The sequence below is a fragment of the Poecilia mexicana genome, unplaced genomic scaffold (genome assembly GCF_051168715.1).
Source record: "Poecilia mexicana isolate PSO_F unplaced genomic scaffold, ASM5116871v1 scaffold_7, whole genome shotgun sequence".
Classification (NCBI taxonomy): Eukaryota; Metazoa; Chordata; class Actinopteri; order Cyprinodontiformes; family Poeciliidae; genus Poecilia; species Poecilia mexicana.
Genome location: NW_028263376.1, coordinates 30330312 through 30355524, shown reverse-complemented (window position 1 = coordinate 30355524; position 25213 = coordinate 30330312). Strand labels below are relative to the sequence as shown.

The window sequence follows — 25213 nt, the reverse complement described above, 5'->3', positions numbered from 1 at the left end:
ATGTTTTTTTCTTTTCCAGCTACAACCTTTGGCCCCGGTGCTGTCAGGCAACCATGAATGAAATGTATTTTGCATACAAATTTCATTTAACTAACACTGCAGCAGATTATTCCACAGCAACAATTGACGAGAGAGTGATTGTAATCTTTCTCTTAACAGCTTCCCACTGGATGACACTGACAGATCATCAAGCTCTGTTTGGTTATTCCCTGGACGCCCATCAGGAGATGCGGCCTGGATTCCCCTGAGTGGCTGCTGAGGGTGAGATAAGCAGCAGCACATTGGTGCAACGCCGACTCGTTTAATGGGGACGGTTTTATCTCTGCTGGTCACCTTGAGATCAACTCACCTCTCTTTACTGATGGGAGTCCTGGCGATTCAAGTCAAAGCCGTTGCTGCAACACGTGGCTTTGTTAAGCTGATATTATTCACGAACAAGAAACAGTTCTTCCAGAGACATCAGAGAGGACATCAGTGCACTCCTCTGTCCACAGCAACGGGATGTCAGAATAAAGACGACATCAGAGTATTAGAGATTTTAGATTTACACACTACAAATGTGTGTTTGTTGTTGACCAGAAGAGTTATTTTATTTGTCTCAGTCTCATTATAGATGCTCTAGTCTCTAAAACATTTCCTTGTATGTGCTGAAATCTCAGACTGAAAGTGAAGGAATACTGGTTTTCTGTCTGGTGAACAGTAATGATTTCATCCTGTGTTTTTAAACAAACAAAATTAGACTCAGTGATAAAACCTTTTTTTTTTTTTGCATTTTGTTTTTTTGGTAAGCAAATTCTTATCTAAACAACTTTATGTTTCAAAGAACGCCATGCTAGCTAGCAAGATTCAGATGACAGTAGGAGGAGAAGTAGGCCCACAGCATCACAGGTCCTCCATCATGCTTAAGTGCTGCAGCTCTGCAACCTTACTGGATATTTTTTCTTTACCACCCATAGCAACCTACTCACTGTGCCAGCTGCAAGGTAAGTCTGGTTTCCGTGGCAACTTAATCACAACAGTAAAAGATGGTTTCATTTCATTTAGTGGTTGTAAAACTCTGTGTTTTTGTTGAGAACAATTCTTTCTTACCAAGAGATTTCTTGTCTGGCTGACCAAATGTTAAAAACAATTTTTTTGTATGGTGAGATTAAACTACGTCTGTAAAAGAGGGATTTATTTTAAGGATTTTTACACATTTTTATCAGTGTGCCAACAAAAACTGCATCAGCTAATACATTATAATGGAAATTTGTAAAAATAAATAAATTAAATTAAATTAAATAATAAAAATAAGTAGAAAATCCTTTTCCTTTGGGTGTTTTTCTGGTTTCCTCCCATGAGGTTTAGATTTATAGAGCTAAAGTAACTGCACTCATGCTTTCAAAAATAAAAGCTACAAAATATGAAAGCTGACTCAGTTACAATTTAAAGTTTGTGCAACTGAACAAACCTAGTTTTCAAGAAGAATTTGGTTCCTCTCATGCAACATATATTGGATTGTCATCACTTTAGTATAAAAGCTGCCTGTTGCTAATTTAGTCACATGAGGTGGAAATCATTTTAAGTAGCTTATCCTACGAAGGGACACTAAATAGTTAGCATAGAAGCTTAAAATAAATTTTTCAACATCACATCAAGAGTGATTGCATCTTTGTTTTATTAATTGTCACACAAGCTTGAGAAATTAAAAAACAAAAAGGTCAAAACCTTGAAAGAAAAATATTAACATAAACATCCAACCAGACAATAGCAGTACATACATCCACTTGTGGGCTAATAACTAAAAACAATTGGCATAGAAAGTTTAAAACAGAAGAGAAATATTCTCAAAAAAAAGGCTGTCAGTAACACACAGTGAGGCAGAAACACATATACTGTTACATAAATCAGACCCAAGATAAACTCCACCGGAGTAAAAAGAAAAACATTCAGATCACAACAAAAACAACTATGCCACTCAGAATGAATCCTCGGTTTTTAACACGAAGAAAGACAAATCAGGTAACAAGAGAGAAAGCACTTTGCGTTTACTTGTCCATCAATGTGATGAGACAATAAATGAACCCACGCTGAAAGAGCAGGATGGAAATAAATTTCCTACATAGTGAGGGAGAGAACGGCTCCCCTCAGGTCTCAAGAGAGTCTCTCTACCACGGCCTCCACACCGGGCCTCTGCTGCCGCTGCTGCTGTCCGGCTGCGTGTCGGGCCTGAGCGGGGAGCAGCTGCTGGCTCTCTGTGTCTGACGGAGCGTCTGCTCCGGCTGCCGCAGGACCTGCTGAGGTCCGGCCGAGGCCTCCGTGGCCGAGCCGACGGACAGGAAGTGAACCGAGTCCCTCAGGCAGCGGGAGTAACTCTGACAGAGACCCGACTGCAGCTGCTGCCTCAGGAAGCTCACCGTCATCTCCAGGATGTCGGCCTTCTCTAGCTTGGAGTTGGGCTCCTGCTTGTGGAACTCCTTCTCCAGGATGACCTTGAGCTGCTCGATGCAGGTGTTGATGCGGTCCCTGCGCATTTTCTCCACTATGGGTTTCCGTAGCTGCGAAGGAACGGGCAAGACGGGTGAGAAGCCTGCTTCAAGACAGATGTTTCCGCTTTCAGAATCACAAACACAAACAGTTTTCTACTCACTTTTATGTTGTCTCTCTCGGACATCCTGAGGTGGTGGATGGAGGAGTAGCTGTTGGGGCAGGGGGACATGTCTGCAGGTGAGCTGAGGTGCTTCTCGCAGGGCAACACGCTTGGCTCTGATTTCTCTGGAGGAGCTTGCTCCCGGTTTTATGCTGCCTCATTAGCATAACAAAGCCGCGCGGTTCAGGCCGGGCTGGGGTTCCCACACTCTGACCAGTGGGACTCCCGGCGCCACAATGGAGGACGCGTCAATAAAACACAGAGAGAGAGAGAGAGAGAGAGAGAGAGAGAGAGCATATCTGTGCCTGGTGTGGTTCCCAAGATAAGCAACAGGTAATTAAAAGTGTATCAAGGGGTCATCTGAGAATTTATCATGTTAGATGGAGATTTTTTTTTTTTTTTTTTTTTTTGGAAAGCATTGGAAAGCATCATCGCACACATTCTTTGAATATTTCCTTTAGAGTCTGAACTGCTGGGTGTGGATCATGTGTGTCGTTTTACCCCAAAACTCTCAAGTCTTCAGTTAGTTGTTGTGCCGCAGGTCACAGAGGAAATCTGCTGTTTGTCAGGCCTCTTGTTTTTCCTGTGGGTCTGCTGGAGACCCGGTGTCAAATTATAGTGTCCTCAGTTGGCAAGGCAAGCGGGCTGGCCGTGTCCCCCAGAGGGCCCGTATCACTGAATGGCCCCAGATGTGTGGCTGGCCTTGTGTGGAGCAGTCGTCCTCCCAACATCAGGGCGAATGTGTGCAGCTCCTCTAGGATCCGCTGGGAATGTTAATTGATCCTCCGTCGTGGCACAAACAGGAGCCCTGTGTCTGAGTCCATCTGGGGACAATTAAGTCCTCTGGCTTCTGGTGAAGAGTGTTTTCAGTCGCCAACTATAGCTATTGCATATTTAAATATCTAAATATGTGTATATTTATAAAGGTACACTAGTTGTACCAGAATCATGACATTAGGCATAATCTATCAGTGTAGTATGAGTCGAATACTGTACCTTATTCATGTCCCGTTTATACTTTTATGTCATTACAAGCAGAAACTTTGATGTATTTTATTGGGATCTGCTGTGATAGATCCATGTTGTGCACATCTATAAAGTAGAATTAACTTTGTCATTTTCACGTAAAACTCTGAAGTTGTTCTGTTGTTTCTGCATCCGCTTTCATCCCAAGCCACTTACAAATTATAAAATAATGCCGAGAAGAAGTGTGGCTCGCATTTCTTCAGACTCTTTGAGTCAGCACTCTGATTTGCGTCTCTGCACGCCGAAAATGTTTATGCTTTCTTCTTTGCTTTGACTAGGCCATTCTAACACACACAAACATGTGTGTTAGATCTGTTGTTGTACTGCTGGAAGCTGCACCTTTTTGCTCCAGTGTCAATTATTTGTGACCTCTATCAGGTTTCCCTGTGCCCGCTAAAGAGAGACACCCACACAACATAATGCTGCCACCACTTGTTTCTCTTTGTTTCTTCTTGTTGAAAGTTAAATTTGGTGTCATCTCACCAGAGCAACTGCTTCTCTTCGGGGGTTTTTTTGTGTCCTGTAGAGGGATTGTGGCAAACGCCATACAGGATTTCTTAAAGCTCTCTGTCATCTCATCACTCTTCCATGAAAGGCAGCTCACTGAGGACGTCGCTAACAGATTCTCCCACACCTGAGCTGTGGATCTCTGCGATTCCTCCATGATAATCGTGGCCTTTTCTGCCGTCTCTCAACCGCACATTTCTTTGAATCAGAGTACCTTATTTTGTTTGTTTGTTTGTTTGTTTTGACCCTGTGTGAATTAGCCCGCTTCCATCCGTCCAGCTGGTACTTCCTAATTTCCCCCACTGATGATAGAGCAACAAGCCAAAGTGCATCAGTTTTAATGGGCCGCCATGTTTTCAGTTTTCCAGTACTCCTTCCCTTTTTCAGGTGACGGACTGAACAGCGAGGTCAGACCTTCAAATGGCGGGTTATTGTTTTATAACTCTGCTTTAAACTTCTTTACAACCGTTTCCTTGAGCTGTGATCTGTGTGGGATGTTCGCCGTAGTTAAACTGAGTTTAAGTGATTCACACATGGAGTCTGAATCTAAAGTGCTCCAGATTAGTTTGAAAATCTCATAAAGATTTAGTGATGTGAAGAATTGTTGGCGCTTAAAACTTCAATGAAAGCACCAGCCTGAAACTCCCAAGCTACTATTTCTCCTCCCTTCACGTTTGCTTTATATTCATAACATAAAAAAAAAACAAGGCTACTGTCTGTTCCCGTCACACCTGACGTGTCTGCGCAAAAGCAGACCTTCCCCCAAAAGGTTCAGTGTCGCTGGAGCTCTTTGTCTGCAAGTGTGTGGGAAGATGGGCTCCCCTCCCACCGGCGGCCCGAGAACTCCGAATTCCTGCCATAAAATCCCGTCCATCACCGAGACCTGCGGCGGCGCGGGGCTGCTACCCATCAGCCATCTCTCTGTGAGTGTGGTATCTCTCGTTTCCCACACTCTGCGCCTATTCACTGGCCCTGAGACGGGGGACAATAGAAGTGTGTCTTGTTACACATCACATTAGCTACGGTGTTTGATCTCCTGTTGAAGGGGAAGAAGGGGAGGGGGAAGGGGTGGTCGGCTTCAGCCAGGCCATCTGGCCTGGCATACTAGACCCTGAGAAAGTCTCAGGCAGGCATGCCACACTCTCCACAACTTCTGCACACTGAGAAAAAAGGGGGAAAAAAAAGTTGTGAAAGACTTTAGGAGCACTTGAGACATAATTCAAGCTTCAGGCGTCACACCGCGACCGGAGGAACAGAGGAAAGTGGAGCGTGTGACCCGCAGGGGCGTCCCAGGCCCGTTTCTAAAACCACCTGTTGGAAAACAAGGATGGACTAAACAGGGTGTTAGCAATCCCTGTGAGAAATACTATAGATGGGGCAATACAGTAATGCAGTGCTGAGATGTTTTGTTTTTTTTCTTGTTTCTCGACTTATGGGTGTGTGGGTGTTTTAAAGCCATTTAGATCAAAAGTCTTTGGTTGTTTATTTCTGTCCAGATAAAGGATGCAGCTTAGAGGAGGAAGTGTGAGCCAGGCTTAATGTGTCAAAAGTAAATAAATAATAAGGTTATATTTTCTTCTTGATTCACAGACATTGCAGCGTTATAGCTACGGTTCCTCTCAGCCTCCTATTTTCCAGCTGAAAAGGCCAAACAGTTTGACTACTTTAAGAGTTAAGTTGCAGCTTTAATTATTTGTAATGATGGTTTTTCCACTTTTAAATGTCACATATTTGACTGATTTCCTTCACTGATCTGACTTCCAATGCCTGACAGTTATTACAACGATCATTTCCAACTTGTTTAAATAGATTTTTTTTTTAAAGTGCCTTCTTTGAGGTCTAGGGATTTTTGAGAGTCTTTAGAGGTTTTGTGGGGAAACAAAAGCGTCCCGAATTGTTTCCACACATCCTTGGCCAGAACACAAAGTAAGAAGAGACACTTTTGAAGCTGGTAACATGAATGACATGTCAGAGAACGAAACTTCAACCCCACCAAGCCAGAGGCACCGTGAGGATCTGCGTGGTGGACAGATGTGCTAGCATTGCTGATCCCAGTGGCACTTTAAGACCTCCAGTGTACTGAAAGAAAATAAAAGCAAAGAGCTGAAACAGAGGCAGAACAAATCTGACCATCAGACTGTTCAAATTTATGAACTTCCATCAAGAAAACATTCTTTATATCATGCCTGTCTTGTAAGTTGAACTCATTACGTCTTCTGTTGAAGTATCTGATAAGTAAATAACAATTTGATTTAAATCTTAAATTGCAGGGTGTTCCTTTTAAAACCCTCTGTTCTGTTGTCGACTGCAATTTGACCTGCTGATTGTCTTTCAGGTGAAAGTTTGGTAGATGAAACAGATCCAAGTCAAGACAGCCTAAGGTGATTTGATACCTGGAATAACACGCTACGTAAAATAATGATTAAAATTAAGACAAACACTGATGGTTTCTGTGTTTAAAACTTCATCAGAAGTTGATTTATTTCACATTTTCAAATGCAAACTTCTCACAGAAGCAACACGAGAGATTGTTTCAGTAAAGACTGAAGCGAGAATAAAATACCTTTATAAAAGGCACTAAGTAGAAGATGTGAAACATCCATGATGGGCGTCATGAACAGACAGGAAACAGAACTTCATTCAGATAAAAACCAAACATTGGTTACAAAAACATGTTAGAATCCCAACAGGATTACAGTAAACATGGATCCACTGGATCACTTTACAGCTCGATAAAACTTCATCAACTGCAAAATGATGAAACATGTAAATCGCTGGTACTCGGTATCAATACACAGATTGTTCCGACAAATGTCTCAGACACTTAAAGAAAATAAAACCAACATGGTTCAAACGGCACAGCGGTGGCTTTCCGTTAACGTTCCACTCAGGAACAGAGAAACGACCAATCACAAGTCTTTTGAAGGGATGAACACACATGGTGTGGATATTCAGTACAACCCCACAGTTTTCAGTCCTTCCACCAGCAGTTTCACTGCACAGAGTTAAACTTGTGCCCAAGGTAGAAGGAGGCTAGACTCCAGGGGAGTCTTTTACTTTTCTGTCCATGACGTTCACAGACGTAGTGATCTCTCTCTCTCTCTCTCTCTCAGTTGGGAGGTTTCACCAGGGTCTCCACAGAGAGCCGCCGGTCGGGCCCAGGCCCTTACTGGAGCTGACACGATGGAGGGGAGAGCCGGGCGGAGAGGGGCTGCTGGAGCCGAGGCCGTTCCTGCCCGACGCCTGCAGACCCTGGAAGTGGCCGAGGAGCAGCCGGTGGGCCTGAGTCTGGACCTCGCAGCGGGACAGGAAGCCGACGGCCTCCTGGACGCAGCGGGAGTAGCCGTCCCTGGCCGTCATGGGGCCGGAGGTCATGTGCTGCTGCTGCTGCCAGCTCCTCAGGTACGACACGGCCATCTCCAAGATATCGGCCTTCTCCTGCTTCGAGTCCGGCTGCTGCCGGAGAAACTCGGGACCCAGCAGGGATTTCAGCTGCTCGATGCTGGTGTTGATGCGGTCTCTGCGTAATTTCTCCACCATCGGCTTTCTCAGCTGAAGGACAGAGAAAGAGAAGACGGTTCAGTAAGTTCGAATCACTTCTAAAACCCGGGGGAGTCCAATTTAGACCCACACAACTAAAATCTAGCAAATGAAGGAGTCTAATTTTAAAAAAATGTTATTCATTAAAGATCCAAAATGTTAAAAGAGTTTTGCTGTATTAAAATAAACTTCAAACCCTTTAAGGCTCAATTAAACACTTAGCCAAGTTACATAATCCAAATAAAAGCTGATTTTGGTGCAGAAAAGCCGGCTGATCAGTAAAAGTCATGATTCTACCTTGGTTATAAAGAAGCATTTGAGTTTTACTTAATAATTTACACTGAAAGAATTTTTTTATCCTGACTACAAGTCTCCGTCTGCATCGAGCCGGATCCTTCTAGAATCACAAAAATGGCCATTTTGGACTCCCCAGGTCTAAGCTGTTGGAGGAGAGGTTTACCTTGTGAGCGGGAGTCAGGTGCTCCTGGCTGGCTTGGCCGTAAGCAGTAGGCGCCATGGCTGCAGAGTAAGAGGAGCGCTTTCAGCTCAGCGTGGAGAGCTGGGTCGAGTCTGTGCTGCCCCGTCTCCGCCGCTCCTGTCCAGTATTTATACACACACATCTCCATATGAATGTGTGAGTCTGAGTCCTGTCGGAGTTTCTCACAGTCCCCCGGAGCCAATGGGAGCGCTGGGAAGGGCTTGAGGGAGCGCAGGGCTGCCACATGCTCAATGAAGTGTTTATAGCCGTGGGGACAATGAGTGTGCCTCCGGGGAGCAGGTGGAGAAATGGACCGCGAGAGAAAGAGCCCCCGGGTGGGGGGAGGAGCTGGGAGAGTGACCCGGCGGTTGTGTTGATATGGGAAAGTGGTGACCCCAGAGGGAAGCATGCCGCTGTCTCATGTCGTCTCCACTGCCACGTAATTGCAGACAAAGTGCCTCCGCCACCAGGCACACGTGGGTGTTGCAGAGGGGCCAGCCGCTTTGAAAAGACCCAACATGCGGCCACTTCCACTTGTTGGAGGCAGCAAACCTCCCCGGCGCTGCCGCGCAACAGTTGGGACGACGCAGAAATGCCTAAAGGAAAAACAGGGAGGGGCTTTTCTGGAAGGTTGAGTAAAAATAAGCACGTATGAACGACTGGTTCAACCATTATTGGTGTATTTTCATAACTAAGGTCACAATAAAGGAAGTTTCAGTATAGGAGCAAAGGACATCCACAAGTGTTAATTCTATGGTTTCATTTTTTCATTATTCAAAATGTCTTTGTTATGACAACTTGACATTAACCAAGAAATCATTACTGATATAAATTTGTTATAAAATAATTACTGATTTCACTTTAAAAATGAGGTAACTTTATGTTATTAAAGGTAAAGTTTAAACAGTAATGATTTCCTGGTTAATGTCAAGTTGTCATAACAAAGACATTTTGAATAATGTCAACTTTGTATTAAAAGTGTCATAATTTACCGAATGACGCTTTATGACAACAGTCATAAATATTCATGAAGACTTATTCATGTTCATGACAGGTGTTATGTCATGTTTATGACAGTGTCATGACAGTCTTATTCACCCTCTTCAAATAAAGTGTTACCAAACTTTTTTCACGTTTTCACATTAGAAGCCCAAACTTTCACGTATTTTATGCGGATTTCATGTATCAGACCCACATAACATGATCCAAATAATAAAGTCAGTTAAAGTCATGATACAACAATCAGCACAAGATTGGAGATTAAATACTAACAAAGCATCTCATAAAGCCTTTCAGAACAAAGAAAATTACACCATCAGACAAATATATTGGTGGTAAATCCATTAAAATTTAAGGACTTATGAGTTATGTCCCAGGATATCATGTTATTGACATTTTCCTTGCAGCAAGGTGAGATTTAAAAAAAAAAAAACAAACAGAAGCAATTACACAACGACATTGTCAAAACAGTAAAAGGTCTTTGCTGACAGTGAACCGCCTGTGTCTCCAGTTAAGCATCTTCAAGTTTTGTTTTTTTAGAAACTGATGTTGGACTCAGACTTCGATATACTGTGACGCTTACAGGTCACACTCAGCTAACACTTTCAGCTCTTCTCCTTCACTTACCAGAGTTTACTCTTCTGTTAATCCTCTACTTTTCATGTTACTTTGAAAAAAAGGGGAGCAAGTTAAGCATTTGCATCAAAAACTCATTTTGAGCTTAAAGTCTTTCACATGAGCAGTATTTCCGACTATATGAAGAGAGTGAAGCATGCCTCAGATGTTAGCTTTCCCGCTCTCAGCACACGTCAACACGCCAGGCACACACACAGGTTGATCAGCCTGCCGCTGGCCACGTCTCGGTCACACGCTCCCTTCCTGCCTGCATGGAACGTGGGAGCTGCTGTGGTCCCAGGCTTCCCACACTTCAGTGTTAATGACTCCAAGGCAGGCTGCACAAAGGAAGTGTGCCCCGTGGAACAAAGACCGAGTGACCAACCCACCCTTGAAACCACACACACACACACACACACCACCAAGGAAGGCAAGGTTGTCAACAGGGCTTCCAGGCACACCATCTGGATGGATCGAGTGCTTTTGTCGGTCAATCAAGCATGAGAGGCGCCCACCGTGAGAACTGGAGAGGCTGAAATAGAGACGAGAAGTTAAATGAGAAGATCAAGTGTGTGTGTGTGTGTGTGTGTGTGTGTGTGTGTGTGTGTGTGTGTGTGTGTGTGTGTGTGTGTGTGTGTGTATGAGCTGAGGAGTCTTCTAATCTGCTTCATCAAGATGGTTTTTTGGAAATAAATGATGGAAAAATTGGGTGTTTTTTCCTGATTTGTAAGTAATTGCTTTGCTAGAGGTCAAATAATCAACTAAAGGAATCAGTGGAGATTTACTGGCCGTATTTCTTTAAACACATACATGTAATGTGATAGTTAAACTAAACACCAAAAAGATACTATTTTAAAAACTTAGCATGTTGGTCTTTAGTCAATAGAGACACTTGTAAAACAAAATACATGAGGAAAAAGTTTGTCCTCCACATTCCCACCAAACATCCTTCCCATAATAAAGCGTCATTGGAGCCACAAGAGGTTCCTGAAGGGCCCCTCCCAGCTTTTCTTCAGATTGGGGCCTTTGTTTATCATTGTTCCGACTAATTTATTCACTTTCTGTTGTCACTGCGTTGCGTTGTGATTGGATAAACGTGGTGAGAACCAGCATGGCATTAAGTCAGTGGGAAAGTTGGCGTGAAGAAGTATTTAAAGGAGGAAAACCTTGGTGGTCAAAATCATAACCTTGAAAACCCCTTGAAGGCCCTGAGCCAACGTCTGACTGAGCGACCGCCATGAGGGATCAGCGCACGGCGTAAGTTCATTTCCTGGACATTCAGCTTGATTTGATGTTGATCTAGAACTAGAAAGTATTTTAGATTTTAAGGTGGAGATTTGGTTTTTTTAAAAATGGGGAGGGATCCATAAGAATCTCAAAGTAGTAGCATCCTTTGGAAGTCTGCTTTCAATACTCCAACCCATTCCTGTGATGAGTTTTACAAATAAAACCCAAATGTCTAAAACGTAGTCCTGTTTCGTTTCAGCTTGTGTAAGATGAGCATTTTGGAAAGGAAGTGCACAAACAAAGCAGCTCAGCTCAGCTCAGCTCAGCTCTGGAGAGCCAGCTGTGTGCGGGGATGAGCAGTCGGGACGCCGGGGACAGGACGGTCTCCTGCTGCTCCACTAAAACACTCTTCATTTTCCGGAGCGGCTTCACCGGAGCCTCCAGGGACGTCATGAGGCTGCTCCCTGCTTCCCCCGCTGAGGACGTGATGAAGCTGTGCTGCCAGTCATAAATGGACAAAATGATGGATTCTTTTTTTTTAAATGGTGATTTTGTTTGGAGTGTCTTGAAGATGTTTCATTCAGGGAGAAAAACTGTTTTTTTTTTAAATATTATTTTCATTTAAGTTTATTCACCTTAGGTGGAAATTGTAAAAAAAAAACAAAAAAAAAAACAACTCTGTGACTTTAGTAGTTCACAAATGTGCATTCTTTGCCTTAAGCGTCCTTTAATGTGGACCGCGTCATTAAGATTGTTTGATTTAAACAGAGCCACATTCCTTTGATTAAAAGGGTCATTTTTATTTTACAGAATGTTTCAAGACGTCTGTGTATGAGACGCGTTTTTGCCAAAACCCCCCAAAATTTGCAAAATAAGCTTTCATGTGCAGTTCTGTCTTTTGAACTCATTAGGGAGAGTTAGCTTTAATCTATTCAAGATTATCTTGAAAAGTTAATTCTGAAGATAAAGTTAAGATTCACATTTTTATTTTATCTAAGCGAGTTCCAGATGTCATATTTGACTTCATCATACATGTTGGAGTGCGTCGCCCTCTAGAGGTAAAAATAGACCTCGCCAGATATGCGAAGTTGGGATTATAATTTGCAAAGCGTCCTGAGGTAACATTCCCAGCTGTGGCTACCTACAGAGAAATCTACTTCTCAGTTGTGATTATTTGCAACAATATGATCGTAAGACGTATGAAAAAGATTTTCACTAACTGGACTTTTTTTTTGTGGCGGTACAAATAGGAGTAAATACGTAGAAGTATGAATTAATTTGAATAAATGTGATCCCATCAACGTTGCTGAATGTAATGATGGTTTGTCCACATCCGTAAATTATTTCAGATTATGTTTAGGAGTTATAAATAAATGTAGAATACTACGAATAAATCATGAAGAACTTCAAATGACCTTTCCATCATTTGTTGAGTTCATTACCAACACTTGTCCTATCAGCAGTTCCCCCCACATGAGCAGTGGATCCCTGGAGATCCTCCAGAGGCATCATGCGTCTTCTGACAAAAAGTGAAAAAGTTTAAGGAGTGTAAATATTTGTGCAGTGCATTACATGTGATGTCATAGCTCCAGTATAAAAGGATTTCTTTCTAAATGTGCAAACAGCAGCCAAGAGAGAAGAGGTTACCCTTGAATCAGACTGAAAGTATTACAGCTTTATTAATTATACGCTAAATTCAAAAAAAGCAGACATTCAGCAACAGTTTAAACATTGTAGCATTGGGAAAAGCAAATCATTGATGAACTGGGGAAAGTGTACACCATGCATTTAGATCTGAAGAACGGCGACAAGAGTTTTCTGTCATCTGAAAGTGAACGAGATGCTGAGATTTACTTCACATAAATTTTGGTTACCGCCGAGAGAGTTTGAAAGTCTAAATTCGAGTGGAGCGTGGCCTTAGAAATGAAGGAAGCAAAACCGAACAAAATCATAAGAGGAAAGTGTTTAAGCATGTAATGCAAGTCTGTTTTATTGTCATTTTAGACATTTATGGCATCTCATTGCAGAAGGTGGAATCTTTCACGGACTTACTTCAAAAGGCAGAAATTATATGGAAGAAATTAAATCAAAACTTTTTTTTTATTTTTTGAAATCCCGTTTCGCTTCTGATGTTGATAAAACAAACCTAAGACAATTTTATTCTCCCGACCGTCACTCAAATTTCCAGTTAGAATCCACATGTAGACTTAACAGCAGAGGGAAAATGACAGGCACCGCAACCGTGAGACTATGAAAGCACTCTGTCGATTTAAAAACCCCGACCACAAACCAACTCAAAGCAAAAAAAAAACCCCAAACAAAAAAAAAAAAAAAAAAGGAAAAGATAAAATCAAATGCCACTCGTAATATGAGCTGGGTCAAATCCCAAAAGTATTTCGGTTCTTCTAACATCGCACCGTAAGGGTGGGGTAATAAAAGCCGAATCACCCCAAAACAGAATTCACAAGTTCTTACTGTCAACCAAAAAGATCAACGTCTGAATGTGAAAATGCTGCTGACCTGCTCAGAAAAAAAAAAAAAAAAAGACAAAAACTTTCAGCTTTCTGACAAGGAGAGCACACCAGAAAATTCACAAAATTTCTAAAAAGGTCATTTTTACTCAAGCTTGCTTAAAAAAAAAAAGAAAAAAAAAAGAGAAAAAACAGGATCATGACTTTAAATGAAGACTTCAGCAGTTTCAGTTCGGCAGAGTAAATTCTGTTTTAGCGTGTCGTTCCCCTTTAAACAGCGGCGTCTTGGTGTTAGAGGTGTTTAATTTGTTTTTGTAGACTACACACAGGTTTTGCTTATTTTATTCTGAGATGTCATATGGGTGTGGGAGTTAAGTAGGAAGCATGGTGTAGACCAACTGCATGTATTTATGTCTCATGGTGTAAACCTCTGAGTTTTTTCTTCTTTTTTTTCTTTTCTTCAAGTTGGTAGCTGTATCGATTATATTTGTCGGGATTTTTGTCGGGTGTTGGAGGGGTGTGACTCATGGTTGGTTCAGGGCAATGAGTTCAACACTTCCTGCAGGAAGAGGTCTGGCTCTGGGATTTCAGAGAGGAGACCTGGAAAAAAAGACAGATGTTTGCAAATTTGAAACACTTGGAGAGGGGGCGGGGGGGAATCCTACTTGGCCCAAATAATTTTGTAGTTCTAAAATCAATCAGGGGTGTGTTTCCACTGACCTACAACATCGAAAAACTCAGACACGGACTCGGCGGGCATGAGCTCATCCTGGAAGGCCCTAAGCACCCGCTCAGAGGCCTCGTAGATGGGCATGTCGTTGTGGCGGACATACTCTGCCAGCGAGAAGGACCAGCCCCCCTCTGTGTTGCTGGTAGGTACTTTCTGTTATCAACATAAGAGCACAGAAAATATTTGTGATCATGTTATGAGGAAACATATCATAGATGGACACTGGCTCATATAGGAATGAGGTTTTTCTTTTATGCTTTACAGTCCTTTTTTATTTTGGGGGGGGGGAAGCAATGTATGATACACAAATCAAAATACAACAAAGCTGATCTTAACGCCATTCCATGGATGTTTTAACAGCTTTTACTGCGAGAAATAAGACAAAGTGAAGAGAACAACGCTTCAGGAGATGGCTGTTGTCAGCAGATTTTAAAACATTAGTGGACATTTACCCTAAACATGTCGTAGACGAGATCCACCAAGCCCCAGAAGAGAAGAGGAGAGCGGTACACTGCATATTCCTTTGGTGTTTTATCTGTGAGTCTGGAGATTAAACAACAAAATATATAAAGATTAAGACAAGTGTGAAAAACTGTATGACACATAAATGTTCTTTGTCTTCAAGACAATAAATCAATGTTAGAAGTAAGACTGCAACATAAGCAAATGCAGTTTCTGCGGTTATCACCAACTCAAATCTAAACCTTTTTAATGTTGACTCAATATTTACACTACTGATGTTAGCATCCACACTTTAATGGTCTCCATAACGAACAACATGCGCTAAAGTGCTACTCTCACAACAGAATGAAAAACTGCAGTTCTCGGCTTGCCTCCCATTACCTCACATCCAACACATGCACAGTTTGCTACTTACAACTTAACATTTAAGACCATTATGAGTGGAATTTAAGACCCGTATGTACACTGGCAATGAATTTGCACTTAATCATGATAGACACAAAAAGCAAACTAGTTAGCTTGGTGAGTAACAAGGGTATGTTTAATATATTTTACTTAATATTTGTCAATGTATGTTAGTAATGAGTTACCGGTAGTCTCAACCAAAAATCTCATGAGAGAAAAATATACATAGAATATAAGATTAGTTAGTCCTATCAAGACAAAAGTTTAAGGCCAACTTAGTTTTTGCTTAAATGAATGGAAGACATTCCAAGGCCTTCATTTTAGATACATGAACTTAAGAATTTTTAAGCCTGCGTGAACATTGTGAAGTGAAACAAAATGCAAGAATGCCTCAAGTATGCAAGACCACATCATAAACAAACAAACAAACAAAAAAAAAACTGGACGATACAAGGGAGAGTGTCGTACTTGTTTGTGGAGACAGCAGAAACTTTGCGTGCGTGTGCGGCGACCAGTAGTCTTCGAAGGAAATAAACCCGTGAGCTCCTCCACTGTTCAGGGGGCAATATGTGCATGGCCAGGATGGTGAAATAATGAGGTCCTTCGACCTCATAAGAGCCCTCCACCCATTTGTCGCTCGGCTGCTCCTGGAAACTCTGCAGATTCTTCTCTTCTCGGGACGTAGCCCTTGTACTGAACAGACAGACGCTTAAAATGAGACTCACTGTTTCCGGCAAGAAGCTGGCAGCAGAAACACCGAGGCGATGTCTGGCTGTGAGGTGTAAAACGTACGTGTTGAGAACGTAGAGCACTGTGTGGATGATGTAAGGGATGAGGTGGATGTTGCTCTCGCGGCCCCCGCCTCCTGTGTCCACGCTGAACGACTGCTCAGTGGCGAAGCGCAGAAACAGCAGTTTGGTGTCGTGGATGTTGAGTTGGTACGTTGGCTCCCGCTGACCCGTGCACTCCTGAAGATATGTGTTGTGCCTGCGTGGTCGACACAGTCAGTCCAGAACAATCAAGCTGTGATTCAATGAGAAAAACATCTAATCCCTCAGTGTGAGATGGAGTCGGGTATCACCTTGCTAAGCATGTGGCAAAGGCTGATTCTGGCACATGAGGCCCCCAGACAGGCAGCAGTCCGTTGCACTTGGTGTTGGCATTCTGGAGAGCAGCGCTGTCCCACTCTTCTCTCCCACGAGCCAGCCTGATTGGAGGAACGGTATTAGGCGTTTGCGTCGGAGTAAATCAGAACGGACGAGGCGTGAGAGTGGAGGAGGCGGTTACCTGACGGCGGCGAGGTGGCAGTCGTAGTGGACTATGTTAAAGTGGGACACGGTGCTGTAGCCCTGCTGCTTGCGAGGCTTGTTTTCAAATTCCTCCAAGGCCACACGCTTTGTGAAAGTGTAAATACCCAAAACTTTGGTTGGCTAGTGAGAAAGGAACAGAGAAAATCTTAGCAAAAGCTGTTATGCTGTCTGCTCAGAGGGGCCAAGCAGATCATTTAGCCAAGAGCAGAAAGTTGTCAAATTGTGCTTTGCAGAGTTTTTACGTCCAATTAACTTTTTCTGCTTTGTAGAGTCATCATTTGCATGTCGTTACTAGTTTTCCGACATCTAGAGAGTGAAAATATGGCCCGTTCCTTTTTGTAAAGTCCAACTCCAAACTCTTAAGTTCTTCTGTGAGTAAAATATTCTCACAGCATAACATTCATGTTTCACTTTTACTCTACTTGGTGTTTGTCTATCGCATAAAGCTCCAATAAAATACATTTAGGTGTGTAATGTGATAAAAATGTGACAAGCTTCAGCAGGTCTAAACACTTTCGTAAGGCAGTGCACATAACATCGCAATAATGACACAATGTAACATGCTTGTCAGTCATAAAAACGCTGAAGAAGCATCCAGCCTCAGAGGAAAAACTTGCTTGGTTTTAATAAACCAAGAGGATTATTTCAGGTCTTTCTCCAGCCTGCACACCAACAGACCCAGTAAACTTTTCCCAAAGCTTTAAGTCTTGTAACCTTCCAGTTCTTAGCAGAGCAACTAGTCATTACATATTTCACTGTGTTGCGTTTAGGACCTGCTGGATGTGTTCGTTACCTGGAACTTGTAGCCCTCTCTGCAGATACAGCAGGTCAAACCTGGCTCCTCAATCAGCTCCTCCATTTGCTTCAGAAGTGAAGTCTTGGTGACAACCTGCCCCTTCTCGTTGGTCTGAACGGCAAACATGGTGAGATTTAACAAAACTACACGATCCACACAACCTAAACGGGACCAATATCCGAGCCTACCGTCATGCCCAGCGTTCCCAGAGCCTTCTGCCTCATGGCCATGGCCATCCGCTTCTTCTCGGCTCGGGTTTCCCTGCGGGCTGCTTCAATCTTCAGGTTGACGTCGCGGTGTTCCCGCAGAGCCTCCAGAAGGTTCTCCGCCAGAGTCCCAATGCCTTCGTCACTGGATACCTGCTCCAGCTTGTGCAAGTTGGTTATTGAATCTGTTCCTATCAACACCTGGACGTAAAAAAAAAAAGACATTCAGTTAAATTGGAAGGAAAAGTATTATTTGTCAGTGAGTTACTGGAGGTTTATTTGATCTTGTGTACCTGTGTGGGTGGATGCTGCACAGCCAGACCACGAAGCAGTCGGAGGATGAAGGGCAGGGCTGGTCTAGAGAGGAACTTCTTCCAGACATCTGCGTCCAGACTGATGAAAGGAACAAAAATTTTGTTTTGAAGATTCAGGATGATACTAGATGAAACCTGAATTTTTTTTAAAAAAAAAGACCATCTCCAGATATTTGCAGTAGAAGGAGACCTACTTTTTGGCATTTGGGATATGTTTCTTCATGTAGTCCAGTGCACTCTGAGTGATTCCTTTCTGGAGAATGAGGTCTTTCAGCTGATGGCCGTTGCTGTTGTTTTTGATTCCAGCTGCGATTTTGCAGAAGCAATCCAAAAACACTTTGTCTTCTGCACTGTGCTCCTCATCATACCTTAGAGAAAATATTACGGAAGTCACGTTTACAAAAAGTCACCTAAACAAGTGTGGTTCAAGTTTATGATTTATTTATTTTTTTTTTTGTATTTCTCCCAGTGAAAGTTGCACATTGCTCACTTGTCGAAGCTGCAGCACGGTTTGAAGCGTTCCACCAAAATCTTCATCTTCTCTAGTTCACCAAAGGAGAGGAATGGGATGATGCGCAGCAGACCCTGCAGCACGCTGGGGTTCGAGCGAACAAACGGAGTGTTGATCTGGTCCAGCAGCATGACAAGCTGGTCTTTGTCACCTGTGAGCAGAAGGTTACCCTGGAAAAGGAAACAACAGTTTTTAAATAATCTAATTAATTTATTATACTTGTAATTTTTCTTCATGCAGTGTTAAAGTTGAAGAGAAATACTTGGGACTCCAATAAACAGGAGCTAATTATGCAAGTAGGTTCAGATTCTGTGCCAGTGATATTTTTGTTGTTTAAGCAGCAGAAAACGTTTTAGGTGGAAATGAAGACGTTCTGCTAAAATTGTAGAGAACTACAATTTAGTTTGATTTCTATCAAATCATGTTAACACTGTAAATAATGAATTTCATTTTTTCCCATAGCTGGATACAGTACCCACCATCTAGAGCCCAACTTTACTGCATATTAAAGGATTTATGAATATTATGCAGTTCTAATTCAAAGAACATAAATATGTTTTTTAAGCAAATGGAGGCAGGTGACTCTTTTGTATCTCACCTTGTCTTCTGAAATCTCTGCGTTGGCTTCATCCAGAATGATCTCCATAATGCTCAGAACCTGTTCGGCTATGGAGGCTCCACCGCTGTCCTTACTCTCCTGTTCTGCTACCAACGCCTACAAAAACATTTAAAACATGATGGTTCAAAAATATTCACAAACAGCCTCTAAAAACACCAAACTATTTAGATTTAATGATTATCTGCTGACAGACATACCAGGTTTAGAGTTCCCAGCATGACGTTGAGTGTGTTCATCTCTGGTTTGACCAGCTGTTGCCGGTTGATCTTTACTTTCACACAGTAACTGAACAACTTCAGCAACACCTGAGGAAACAAAAACACAAGGATCAACTCAGCTGCTAAAACACTCAGCATCACAACTGAGTTGGCAAGTTTAACTTTACTAAAAATGCTTTGAAACAGCCCCTGTTGTGATCAGTTTTATTCATTTTGCAGACTCTTATGCATCACTGCCTTAAAGAGCTTCAGCTAAATGCTAATCTAACAGTTTTGGCTTACAGTTAGCAGATGTCGTCCTTGTTTAAAGTCTTTGATCCCAGACAGCCGGTTGAGCATACACTCCAGGCCTCCGCACTGAGCCATGACTCCTGCCATCTTGTACACTTCTTCGTCATCCTCCTCTTCATCTGTAATCAAATGTTTCCCTTATTTGTGAACAATAAAGTGGACGTTTGACCTGTTCACACAGATCCATTTTCAAATTAAAGGTTGGATTAAAAAAAACAACAACAAAAAAAAACAACTATTCTGTTTTAGGTTACACCACTGGAATAAAGGATAACTTTAGAGGCTTTTACACATATATATATATATATATATATGTATTTTTAACCAGGGCTACAAAATAAATGTTCCTAGCATTCGGGATTAAATTATAAAACAAGAGTGCATGGGAACATACTGTGAAAAGGACATGTTAATAAATAATCTAACCTGTGGTTGAGTCCAGAGACTCTATGAACTCCTCAGTGGCGTCTCCCAGCAGACCCCTCATTCGATAAATGATCCTCATTGGCTCACCCTTTGGGAAAAAAACACCAGAGTCAAGGTATTAAATAACATTACTGGAATATTTCAGACCACAAACTTCATATATGTATACTGGTAATTAACTGAGACAAATGGAGATCGTCTCACCTCATTGGTTGGGCACCACACCTTCTTGTAGACTTCTGCCACTGAAAGATCTAAGCTGATGATTTTGTTGTTTACCAGAAGCTGTGAAAATCAGAGAGGTGCCAAAAGAAATTTACTTTAAACCTTCTGATAAACAGAAGAGCTTGATTAAAAAAAAGAAGAAAAAAAAACAACTTTACCTCCATGCCACTGTCGTCTTCAAGAAGCGCTACAAGGTCGCAGTCCTGGCAGATCTTGTTCTTGATGTCCCTCATCAGAGGGCCGATGCCCGGCTCGTTGCTGCTGTAAGGGTTTCCTGGCATGCGGCCCTGCAGGAAGTCTTCCTGCTGAGGATCTTTTTCCAGGGTCACGAAGAACTCTGTCACCTCGTTCTCCTCCTACACAGGAAACAACAGATCAAAACACATCAACTGTAACAATGTACTCAACTAGTATGTTTTATATTTAAGGAATGTGTATCGTCTCACATTTTTCATGTCAAACATAGCATGTTTTTTTTTAATCAGTTTTGTCAAGAGGTCTCATGCATTTTCTAGTCGATTTTTGAAGTAAAAATAAAATATGTTTAGTTTACTGCAGATATTTTTAAAGGAGGCTCGGGTTTATGGTAGTTGTATTTATGCTAATAAGCGAATGGTAATATGAACCTACCGGGTAGATTATGCTGCACAGTCTCTCAAAAATGAACACAGGTGTTCTGTAATCATCCAGGTTGTACCGCTTTGCCGTCTCGATGCAAACCGCCATGAAGGCTTTGGTTTCAGACTCTGTACCTATCGGCAGAACAAGAAAACCATTTTTAATGTTCAGCACGTAAAAAAAAAAAAAAAAAAGTTTTGGGGTCAGTCTTTTGAATAAAGGAGAACAATCTGATTAACTTAAAATTGGTGAATGTATAAGTGTCAAATCCAAAGCTTTTATGCTCAAAACATAAACATGAATAGCAACACATTTTCTGGGGAGGGTAAGTTTTCGGTCTGTTGATGTCGAATCTGAGCAGACCTGTGGTCATGTCCTCCAGCATCTCCAGCAGCATGTCCTGAGTTTCATCGATCAGCTTGGTGCGCTGCACCACCAGCTTCCTCAGACACAGGTAGCCGTTCAGCACGGTGCCCACCAGCCGACTTTTGAAGTGCCGCTTGATGGACTCCACCTCCACAAAAGAGGACAGGAGTCCTAGGGTGCGATAAAACAGAAATCACTATGACAGCAAACAAACGGTACAGTGTGTTACAACACAAGATGAAGCCAAGCCCACCAGTTAGGCTCTTCAGAGCATAGCCTTGTTGTAAGTCTGTGCTCAGAGTCGCCTCCTCCAGAGCCAGGAGGTTAGCTATTTCCTAAAGAAAATAAATGACAAAAATGGAGCAGGAAATTAGGGATTCACAGTGGTTATGCAAAAAATAAACATGAAATAACCTGTTTTCAAAACTGTAAAAATCTGAAATCTACGATGCACATTTTCGTCAACTTTTTTAAGTTTTGGGTTACAGATTATCAAGTAGCCCCAATTAACAAAATCAACTGTTATTTTTATTTTTCTATTATGTGAATTATGTATTACCTTGGTGATGAGGTTTCCAATGTAGGGCAGAACGCCGCGGGCGGCCAGGTAAACCTTCCAGTGTGTTGGCTTGATCAGCTTCTGGTACAGACCCAGGTACTCTGCTGCACACTCTCCAGCCACACTCAGCTCGTCCAGGTAGCTGGAAACACACAAGAGTACTGCCCACGTTCACAACTTATCTTTCTCTGTAAGATTTGAATTAATATATAAATTAAGACTAAAACTTGTCTGAAAAAAAAAACAGACCAGCTAACAGTATTTTTGTGTCACTGTAGTTTTAGTTGTGTTTCTAAAACATTTTTATTTTTTACTTTTTCATACTTTCACAATTTTAACACATTCTATAATTCTGATGTATTAGAGTATTTTCATCTGAAGTACATTATTTTCTGTTTTGAAACGTCTATGATGTTTTTTTCACACTTTTTATATGTATTGAAACATGTTTTAACAGTCTCATTTTAAAATATATATTTAGTCATTTACATATTTCTCTTAGTACATTGAGTTATTTTAATCATTATCTTCACTTTTCAACAAATTGGTAAACATGAAATGGATTTTTCACTGGTTTGGATGAGGTTACAAACCGTCTCTATAAAGAGCTTTGCATATTGAATGATTTGATAGTTAAACATGGTTTGTGTTTCAGTTCCCACCTGGTCAGCAGGTCCAGGACCTGCTGCTTGCGGCTGGGGATTGTAGTAAGAGCTTCCACGATAGTGCAAGCAGCCTGCCTTGCAGCCTGGGTGGCTGGTGTAAACAGAACCTGCAACAAGCAATAAATACACTTTGTAAACTGAATTCACTCCAGTAGATGGTTTAGCTCACATTCACCACCTGAATAATGTATTACCTGCCGCAGCCAGTTGTTATGGCTCAGTTTGAGGAGACGAGGGAACAGGCCTTCACCTTTCCTGGATCTCATGAACTGCTTCCACTTCCATACATACTTCTCCTGCAGATACTGCTTCCTTAACTCTGCTTTCCCCTGTGGCTTCGACACAGCTTCCTGGTCTGAGTTAATGCGAACAAACCAAAGAGTAAAAGGTTCATCATTGCAAGCTAGCTCATCACCAATGTACTGAGTATTTGTCCAGATAAAGTACTTACATCTTGCAGGGAGGCACTTTTTCCAGGCATCATAAGATGCTTTGGGATCCTTTTTCAGCCAAAGTTGAGCTTGAGCATGAATTTCATTACTGTAGGGCCTGACTGTGGTCAGAGACTCGGTAGCAGCATCCTTTAAAGAAGCAACAAGCATAAACGCTGTAAAATGCATATCATATACAAAGTGAAGATCAAAGAGTCAGTTTCAGACAGAAATGGAAACATCTTAAAAGTATAATATGAACCTCAGATGAAAACTCATGTTACATTTGAGCTTTTTAATTCCAAAATTAGTTTATTATGTATCCTACAAATAAATATCAAACAGCTGAAATCCATAAAAGCATTACAAAATCCTGAGGATCGGTAATCTGCCAGAAAACTTCAATCTCTGCATTTTTTCAAGCCTTCCAAAGAACCTGCAGAGCTTGTCTTATAGATCATAACTTCTCAACAGTGCAGTCTTCCCAGGTGTGAAAGTCGACCAACTCAGGTTTTTATTTACCTTTTTAATCAAAAAACCCAAAGCAGATGAAAACAAGACATTAAGCAGTTAATATTTACCTTGTTCTTCTTGCTGGTTGGTGCAGGAGGCTTTATCAGCTTTTGCAGGATTCTCAGGCACATGAGAGTGATGTTCTCCACAACTACAGGTGTCTTTATATTAACAGACATCAGGAACAGGCTGAGAGCTAAAGAAAAAAAAAATTATAAACAAAAAATCAAATTGAAACCTAACAGACCAAAATCTGTAAACAAATTATCTACCCCAGAGAGTTATAATGACTATGAAAACCAGGAGGAAAAAGAAAACTTCTGAATCTTACAAAAAAACTTCAAGGCAAAAAAGCTGGAGGACCTTTCTATATTGCGGCAAAATTAAAAACCATAAAAGTCAAAGAAAGCAATGAGATTAGGGCTGTTGTAAACGAATATTTTAGTAATCGAGTAATCTATCGATTATTCTTACGATTAATCGAGTAATCGGATAAAAAAAAATTATAAAATGAAATATTGGTAAATCTGGCATAATACCGGTGTTACTATCAGATATCAATATCAGTCCAATTTTTCATATTTGAGCATCCCTAACAGTTGCTTTTTTGTAGTTTAGAAAACTAACCTGTAACAATAATATCTCACTTTCTAAGTTAACCAGAAGAAAAGTTATAGAAAAATCTGAAATTATATTGAATTTAATAACAAAGAGGCAGGCTCAAAAATATGCTTATAAAAAATGTCTACAATCCAGCTTTTAGTTTATGTATTCATCTAATTAAACTCACCTTGCCACCTAACCTGTCACGCTTTGGGTTTGAAAATACGGGAAATGCCGCCTGGAGTGGGAGGAGAGGGCGAATGAACGAACGTAAGATGGGGTGGAGGGGAGGAAATAGACCAGCGGACTGACGAACCGTTGGACCGGGGGACGAACACGGGGGGGAAGCAATACGGGATATTTACGACACCTTCACTGGTCACTCAGAAACTCATCTACCAGCCATGTACGATGCGCTCCGCCACCCGTTTCTTCAGACCGGGATATGAAATTTATTGTGCGGTTCGTCGGTAAAGCTACATTTACACGGCAAGCATCAGCTACTCAGCCGCCCGCCCTGCTCAGGCTATCCGCTCACCTCAGCGCTCTTCCCGCCGTTCGCTTTCAACCAGCAGCCCCGGAGGAGAAATGCTGCCGTACTCCAGGCATTCCCCCAGTCATTTTAAGGATGCTTATTGGTTCCCCAAAAACGATAAAAAGTCGGGCATTATCATCAATCAATAAAATCCCCACGGGCCAATCTTGAAGATTGGACTTTATGCCGCTGAGACTTAGCTTTTGTCAACAACTCAGAGGCGGAAGTGAGAGCTCCGCGCAACACAAATGAAGTCCCGGCCGGAACACGGTGCGCTAACTAATAAAACATAAATTAAGGAAGCTTCGAGGCAGGTAAATTTTCCTCGAGGAATTTTAGTAATCGAGGTACTCGAATCATTCGAGGAATCGTTTCAGCCCTAAATGAGATATTTTATTTCAATTACAAAAAAATCAGGATGAACTTTTAAATGGATTAAAATAGTTCAGGATGAGAGCTCGGACTTACCACAACGCAATCGGAGCTCCCAGCATCCTCCCTCCTTGGAAATTGAGTCTGTTAGCAGAAGCATCTCGTACTGCAAATTACTAACCTGTTGAGAACAAAAAAACTAAATTCAAGACCAACCTGCATAGCACTACCATAGATTTAAACACCTTAACCTAGCAGCTAGAATACGTCCAAAGATGTGTGGGACAACGTACCAGGTCAGGGTTGGCCCAGTGACCTTTGAGGGCGGCCGACACCTTGGCGATGATGAGGTCATTCATCTGCTGAGTGGCCTCTGGATGATCTCTGGAGCATGAATGTAACCATGTAGAAAGCAAGTTAACCCAGTGTTTTGTGATAGTTAAAAGTATGAGAATTAAGTAGAAGGATTTAGTTTTAGTGGAGATTCAGCAACAAAAAAAAGAAAAAAAAAGTATTTAGCATTTCTACTGAAATACACCAGTTAGA

General features: G+C 41.8%; 3 protein-coding genes across 11 annotated transcripts in view; all 3 read right to left on the bottom strand.

The window, feature by feature from the left end:
• Positions 1 to 1639: 1639 nt before the first annotated feature.
• her12 (hairy-related 12) lies at positions 1640 to 3633 on the bottom strand. The gene is made up of 2 exons (XM_014983264.2): positions 2630 to 3633; positions 1640 to 2537 (listed from the first exon to the last, which is right to left on the bottom strand). Exons 1-2 carry the CDS (start codon positions 2696 to 2698, stop codon positions 2148 to 2150), a joined length of 459 nt encoding a protein of 152 aa, XP_014838750.1. The 5' UTR covers positions 2699 to 3633; the 3' UTR covers positions 1640 to 2147.
• A 2976-nt stretch (positions 3634 to 6609) lies between these two features.
• On the bottom strand, positions 6610 to 8675 carry LOC106915577 (transcription factor HES-5-like). Its single transcript, XM_014983263.2, has 2 exons — positions 8163 to 8675; positions 6610 to 7714 (listed from the first exon to the last, which is right to left on the bottom strand). Exons 1-2 carry the CDS (start codon positions 8217 to 8219, stop codon positions 7286 to 7288), a joined length of 486 nt encoding a protein of 161 aa, XP_014838749.2. The 5' UTR covers positions 8220 to 8675; the 3' UTR covers positions 6610 to 7285.
• Positions 8676 to 12675: 4000 nt separating this feature from the next.
• ubr4 (ubiquitin protein ligase E3 component n-recognin 4) overlaps positions 12676 to 25213 on the bottom strand; it is a 49751-nt gene continuing 37213 nt past the window's right edge. For all 9 annotated transcript variants that reach the window (XM_014983254.2, XM_014983260.2, XM_014983256.2 and 6 more), the window contains 28 exons: positions 24961 to 25051; positions 24764 to 24848; positions 23226 to 23353; positions 22665 to 22794; positions 22408 to 22568; positions 22211 to 22320; positions 21549 to 21690; positions 21243 to 21324; positions 20987 to 21160; positions 20636 to 20757; positions 20164 to 20361; positions 19985 to 20065; positions 19781 to 19868; positions 19346 to 19473; positions 19043 to 19150; positions 18825 to 18941; positions 18206 to 18396; positions 17910 to 18083; positions 17695 to 17794; positions 17384 to 17602; positions 17193 to 17306; positions 16377 to 16519; positions 16171 to 16296; positions 15882 to 16076; positions 15558 to 15782; positions 14675 to 14765; positions 14213 to 14375; positions 12676 to 14092 (listed from right to left, as the gene is read on the bottom strand). In XM_014983254.2, coding sequence (XP_014838740.2) covers positions 14028 to 14092; positions 14213 to 14375; positions 14675 to 14765; positions 15558 to 15782; positions 15882 to 16076; positions 16171 to 16296; positions 16377 to 16519; positions 17193 to 17306; positions 17384 to 17602; positions 17695 to 17794; positions 17910 to 18083; positions 18206 to 18396; positions 18825 to 18941; positions 19043 to 19150; positions 19346 to 19473; positions 19781 to 19868; positions 19985 to 20065; positions 20164 to 20361; positions 20636 to 20757; positions 20987 to 21160; positions 21243 to 21324; positions 21549 to 21690; positions 22211 to 22320; positions 22408 to 22568; positions 22665 to 22794; positions 23226 to 23353; positions 24764 to 24848; positions 24961 to 25051 — 3751 coding nt within the window. In that variant the 3' untranslated portion in view covers positions 12676 to 14027. The remainder of the gene's footprint in view (positions 14093 to 14212; positions 14376 to 14674; positions 14766 to 15557; positions 15783 to 15881; positions 16077 to 16170; positions 16297 to 16376; positions 16520 to 17192; positions 17307 to 17383; positions 17603 to 17694; positions 17795 to 17909; positions 18084 to 18205; positions 18397 to 18824; positions 18942 to 19042; positions 19151 to 19345; positions 19474 to 19780; positions 19869 to 19984; positions 20066 to 20163; positions 20362 to 20635; positions 20758 to 20986; positions 21161 to 21242; positions 21325 to 21548; positions 21691 to 22210; positions 22321 to 22407; positions 22569 to 22664; positions 22795 to 23225; positions 23354 to 24763; positions 24849 to 24960; positions 25052 to 25213) is intronic.

Bases quoted from the DNA above. Each gene is read 5' to 3' on its own strand.
- her12 (XM_014983264.2), bottom strand. From the start codon at position 2,698: ATGTCCCCCTGCCCCAACAGCTACTCCTCCATCCACCACCTCAGGATG. The intron at 2,538-2,629 runs GTGAGTAGAAAA...GTTCCTTCGCAG, and splicing joins CCGAGAGAGACAACATAAAA to CTACGGAAACCCATAGTGGA.
- LOC106915577 (XM_014983263.2), bottom strand. From the start codon at position 8,219: ATGGCGCCTACTGCTTACGGCCAAGCCAGCCAGGAGCACCTGACTCCC. The intron at 7,715-8,162 runs GTAAACCTCTCC...TCTGTCCTTCAG, and splicing joins ACCTGACTCCCGCTCACAAG to CTGAGAAAGCCGATGGTGGA.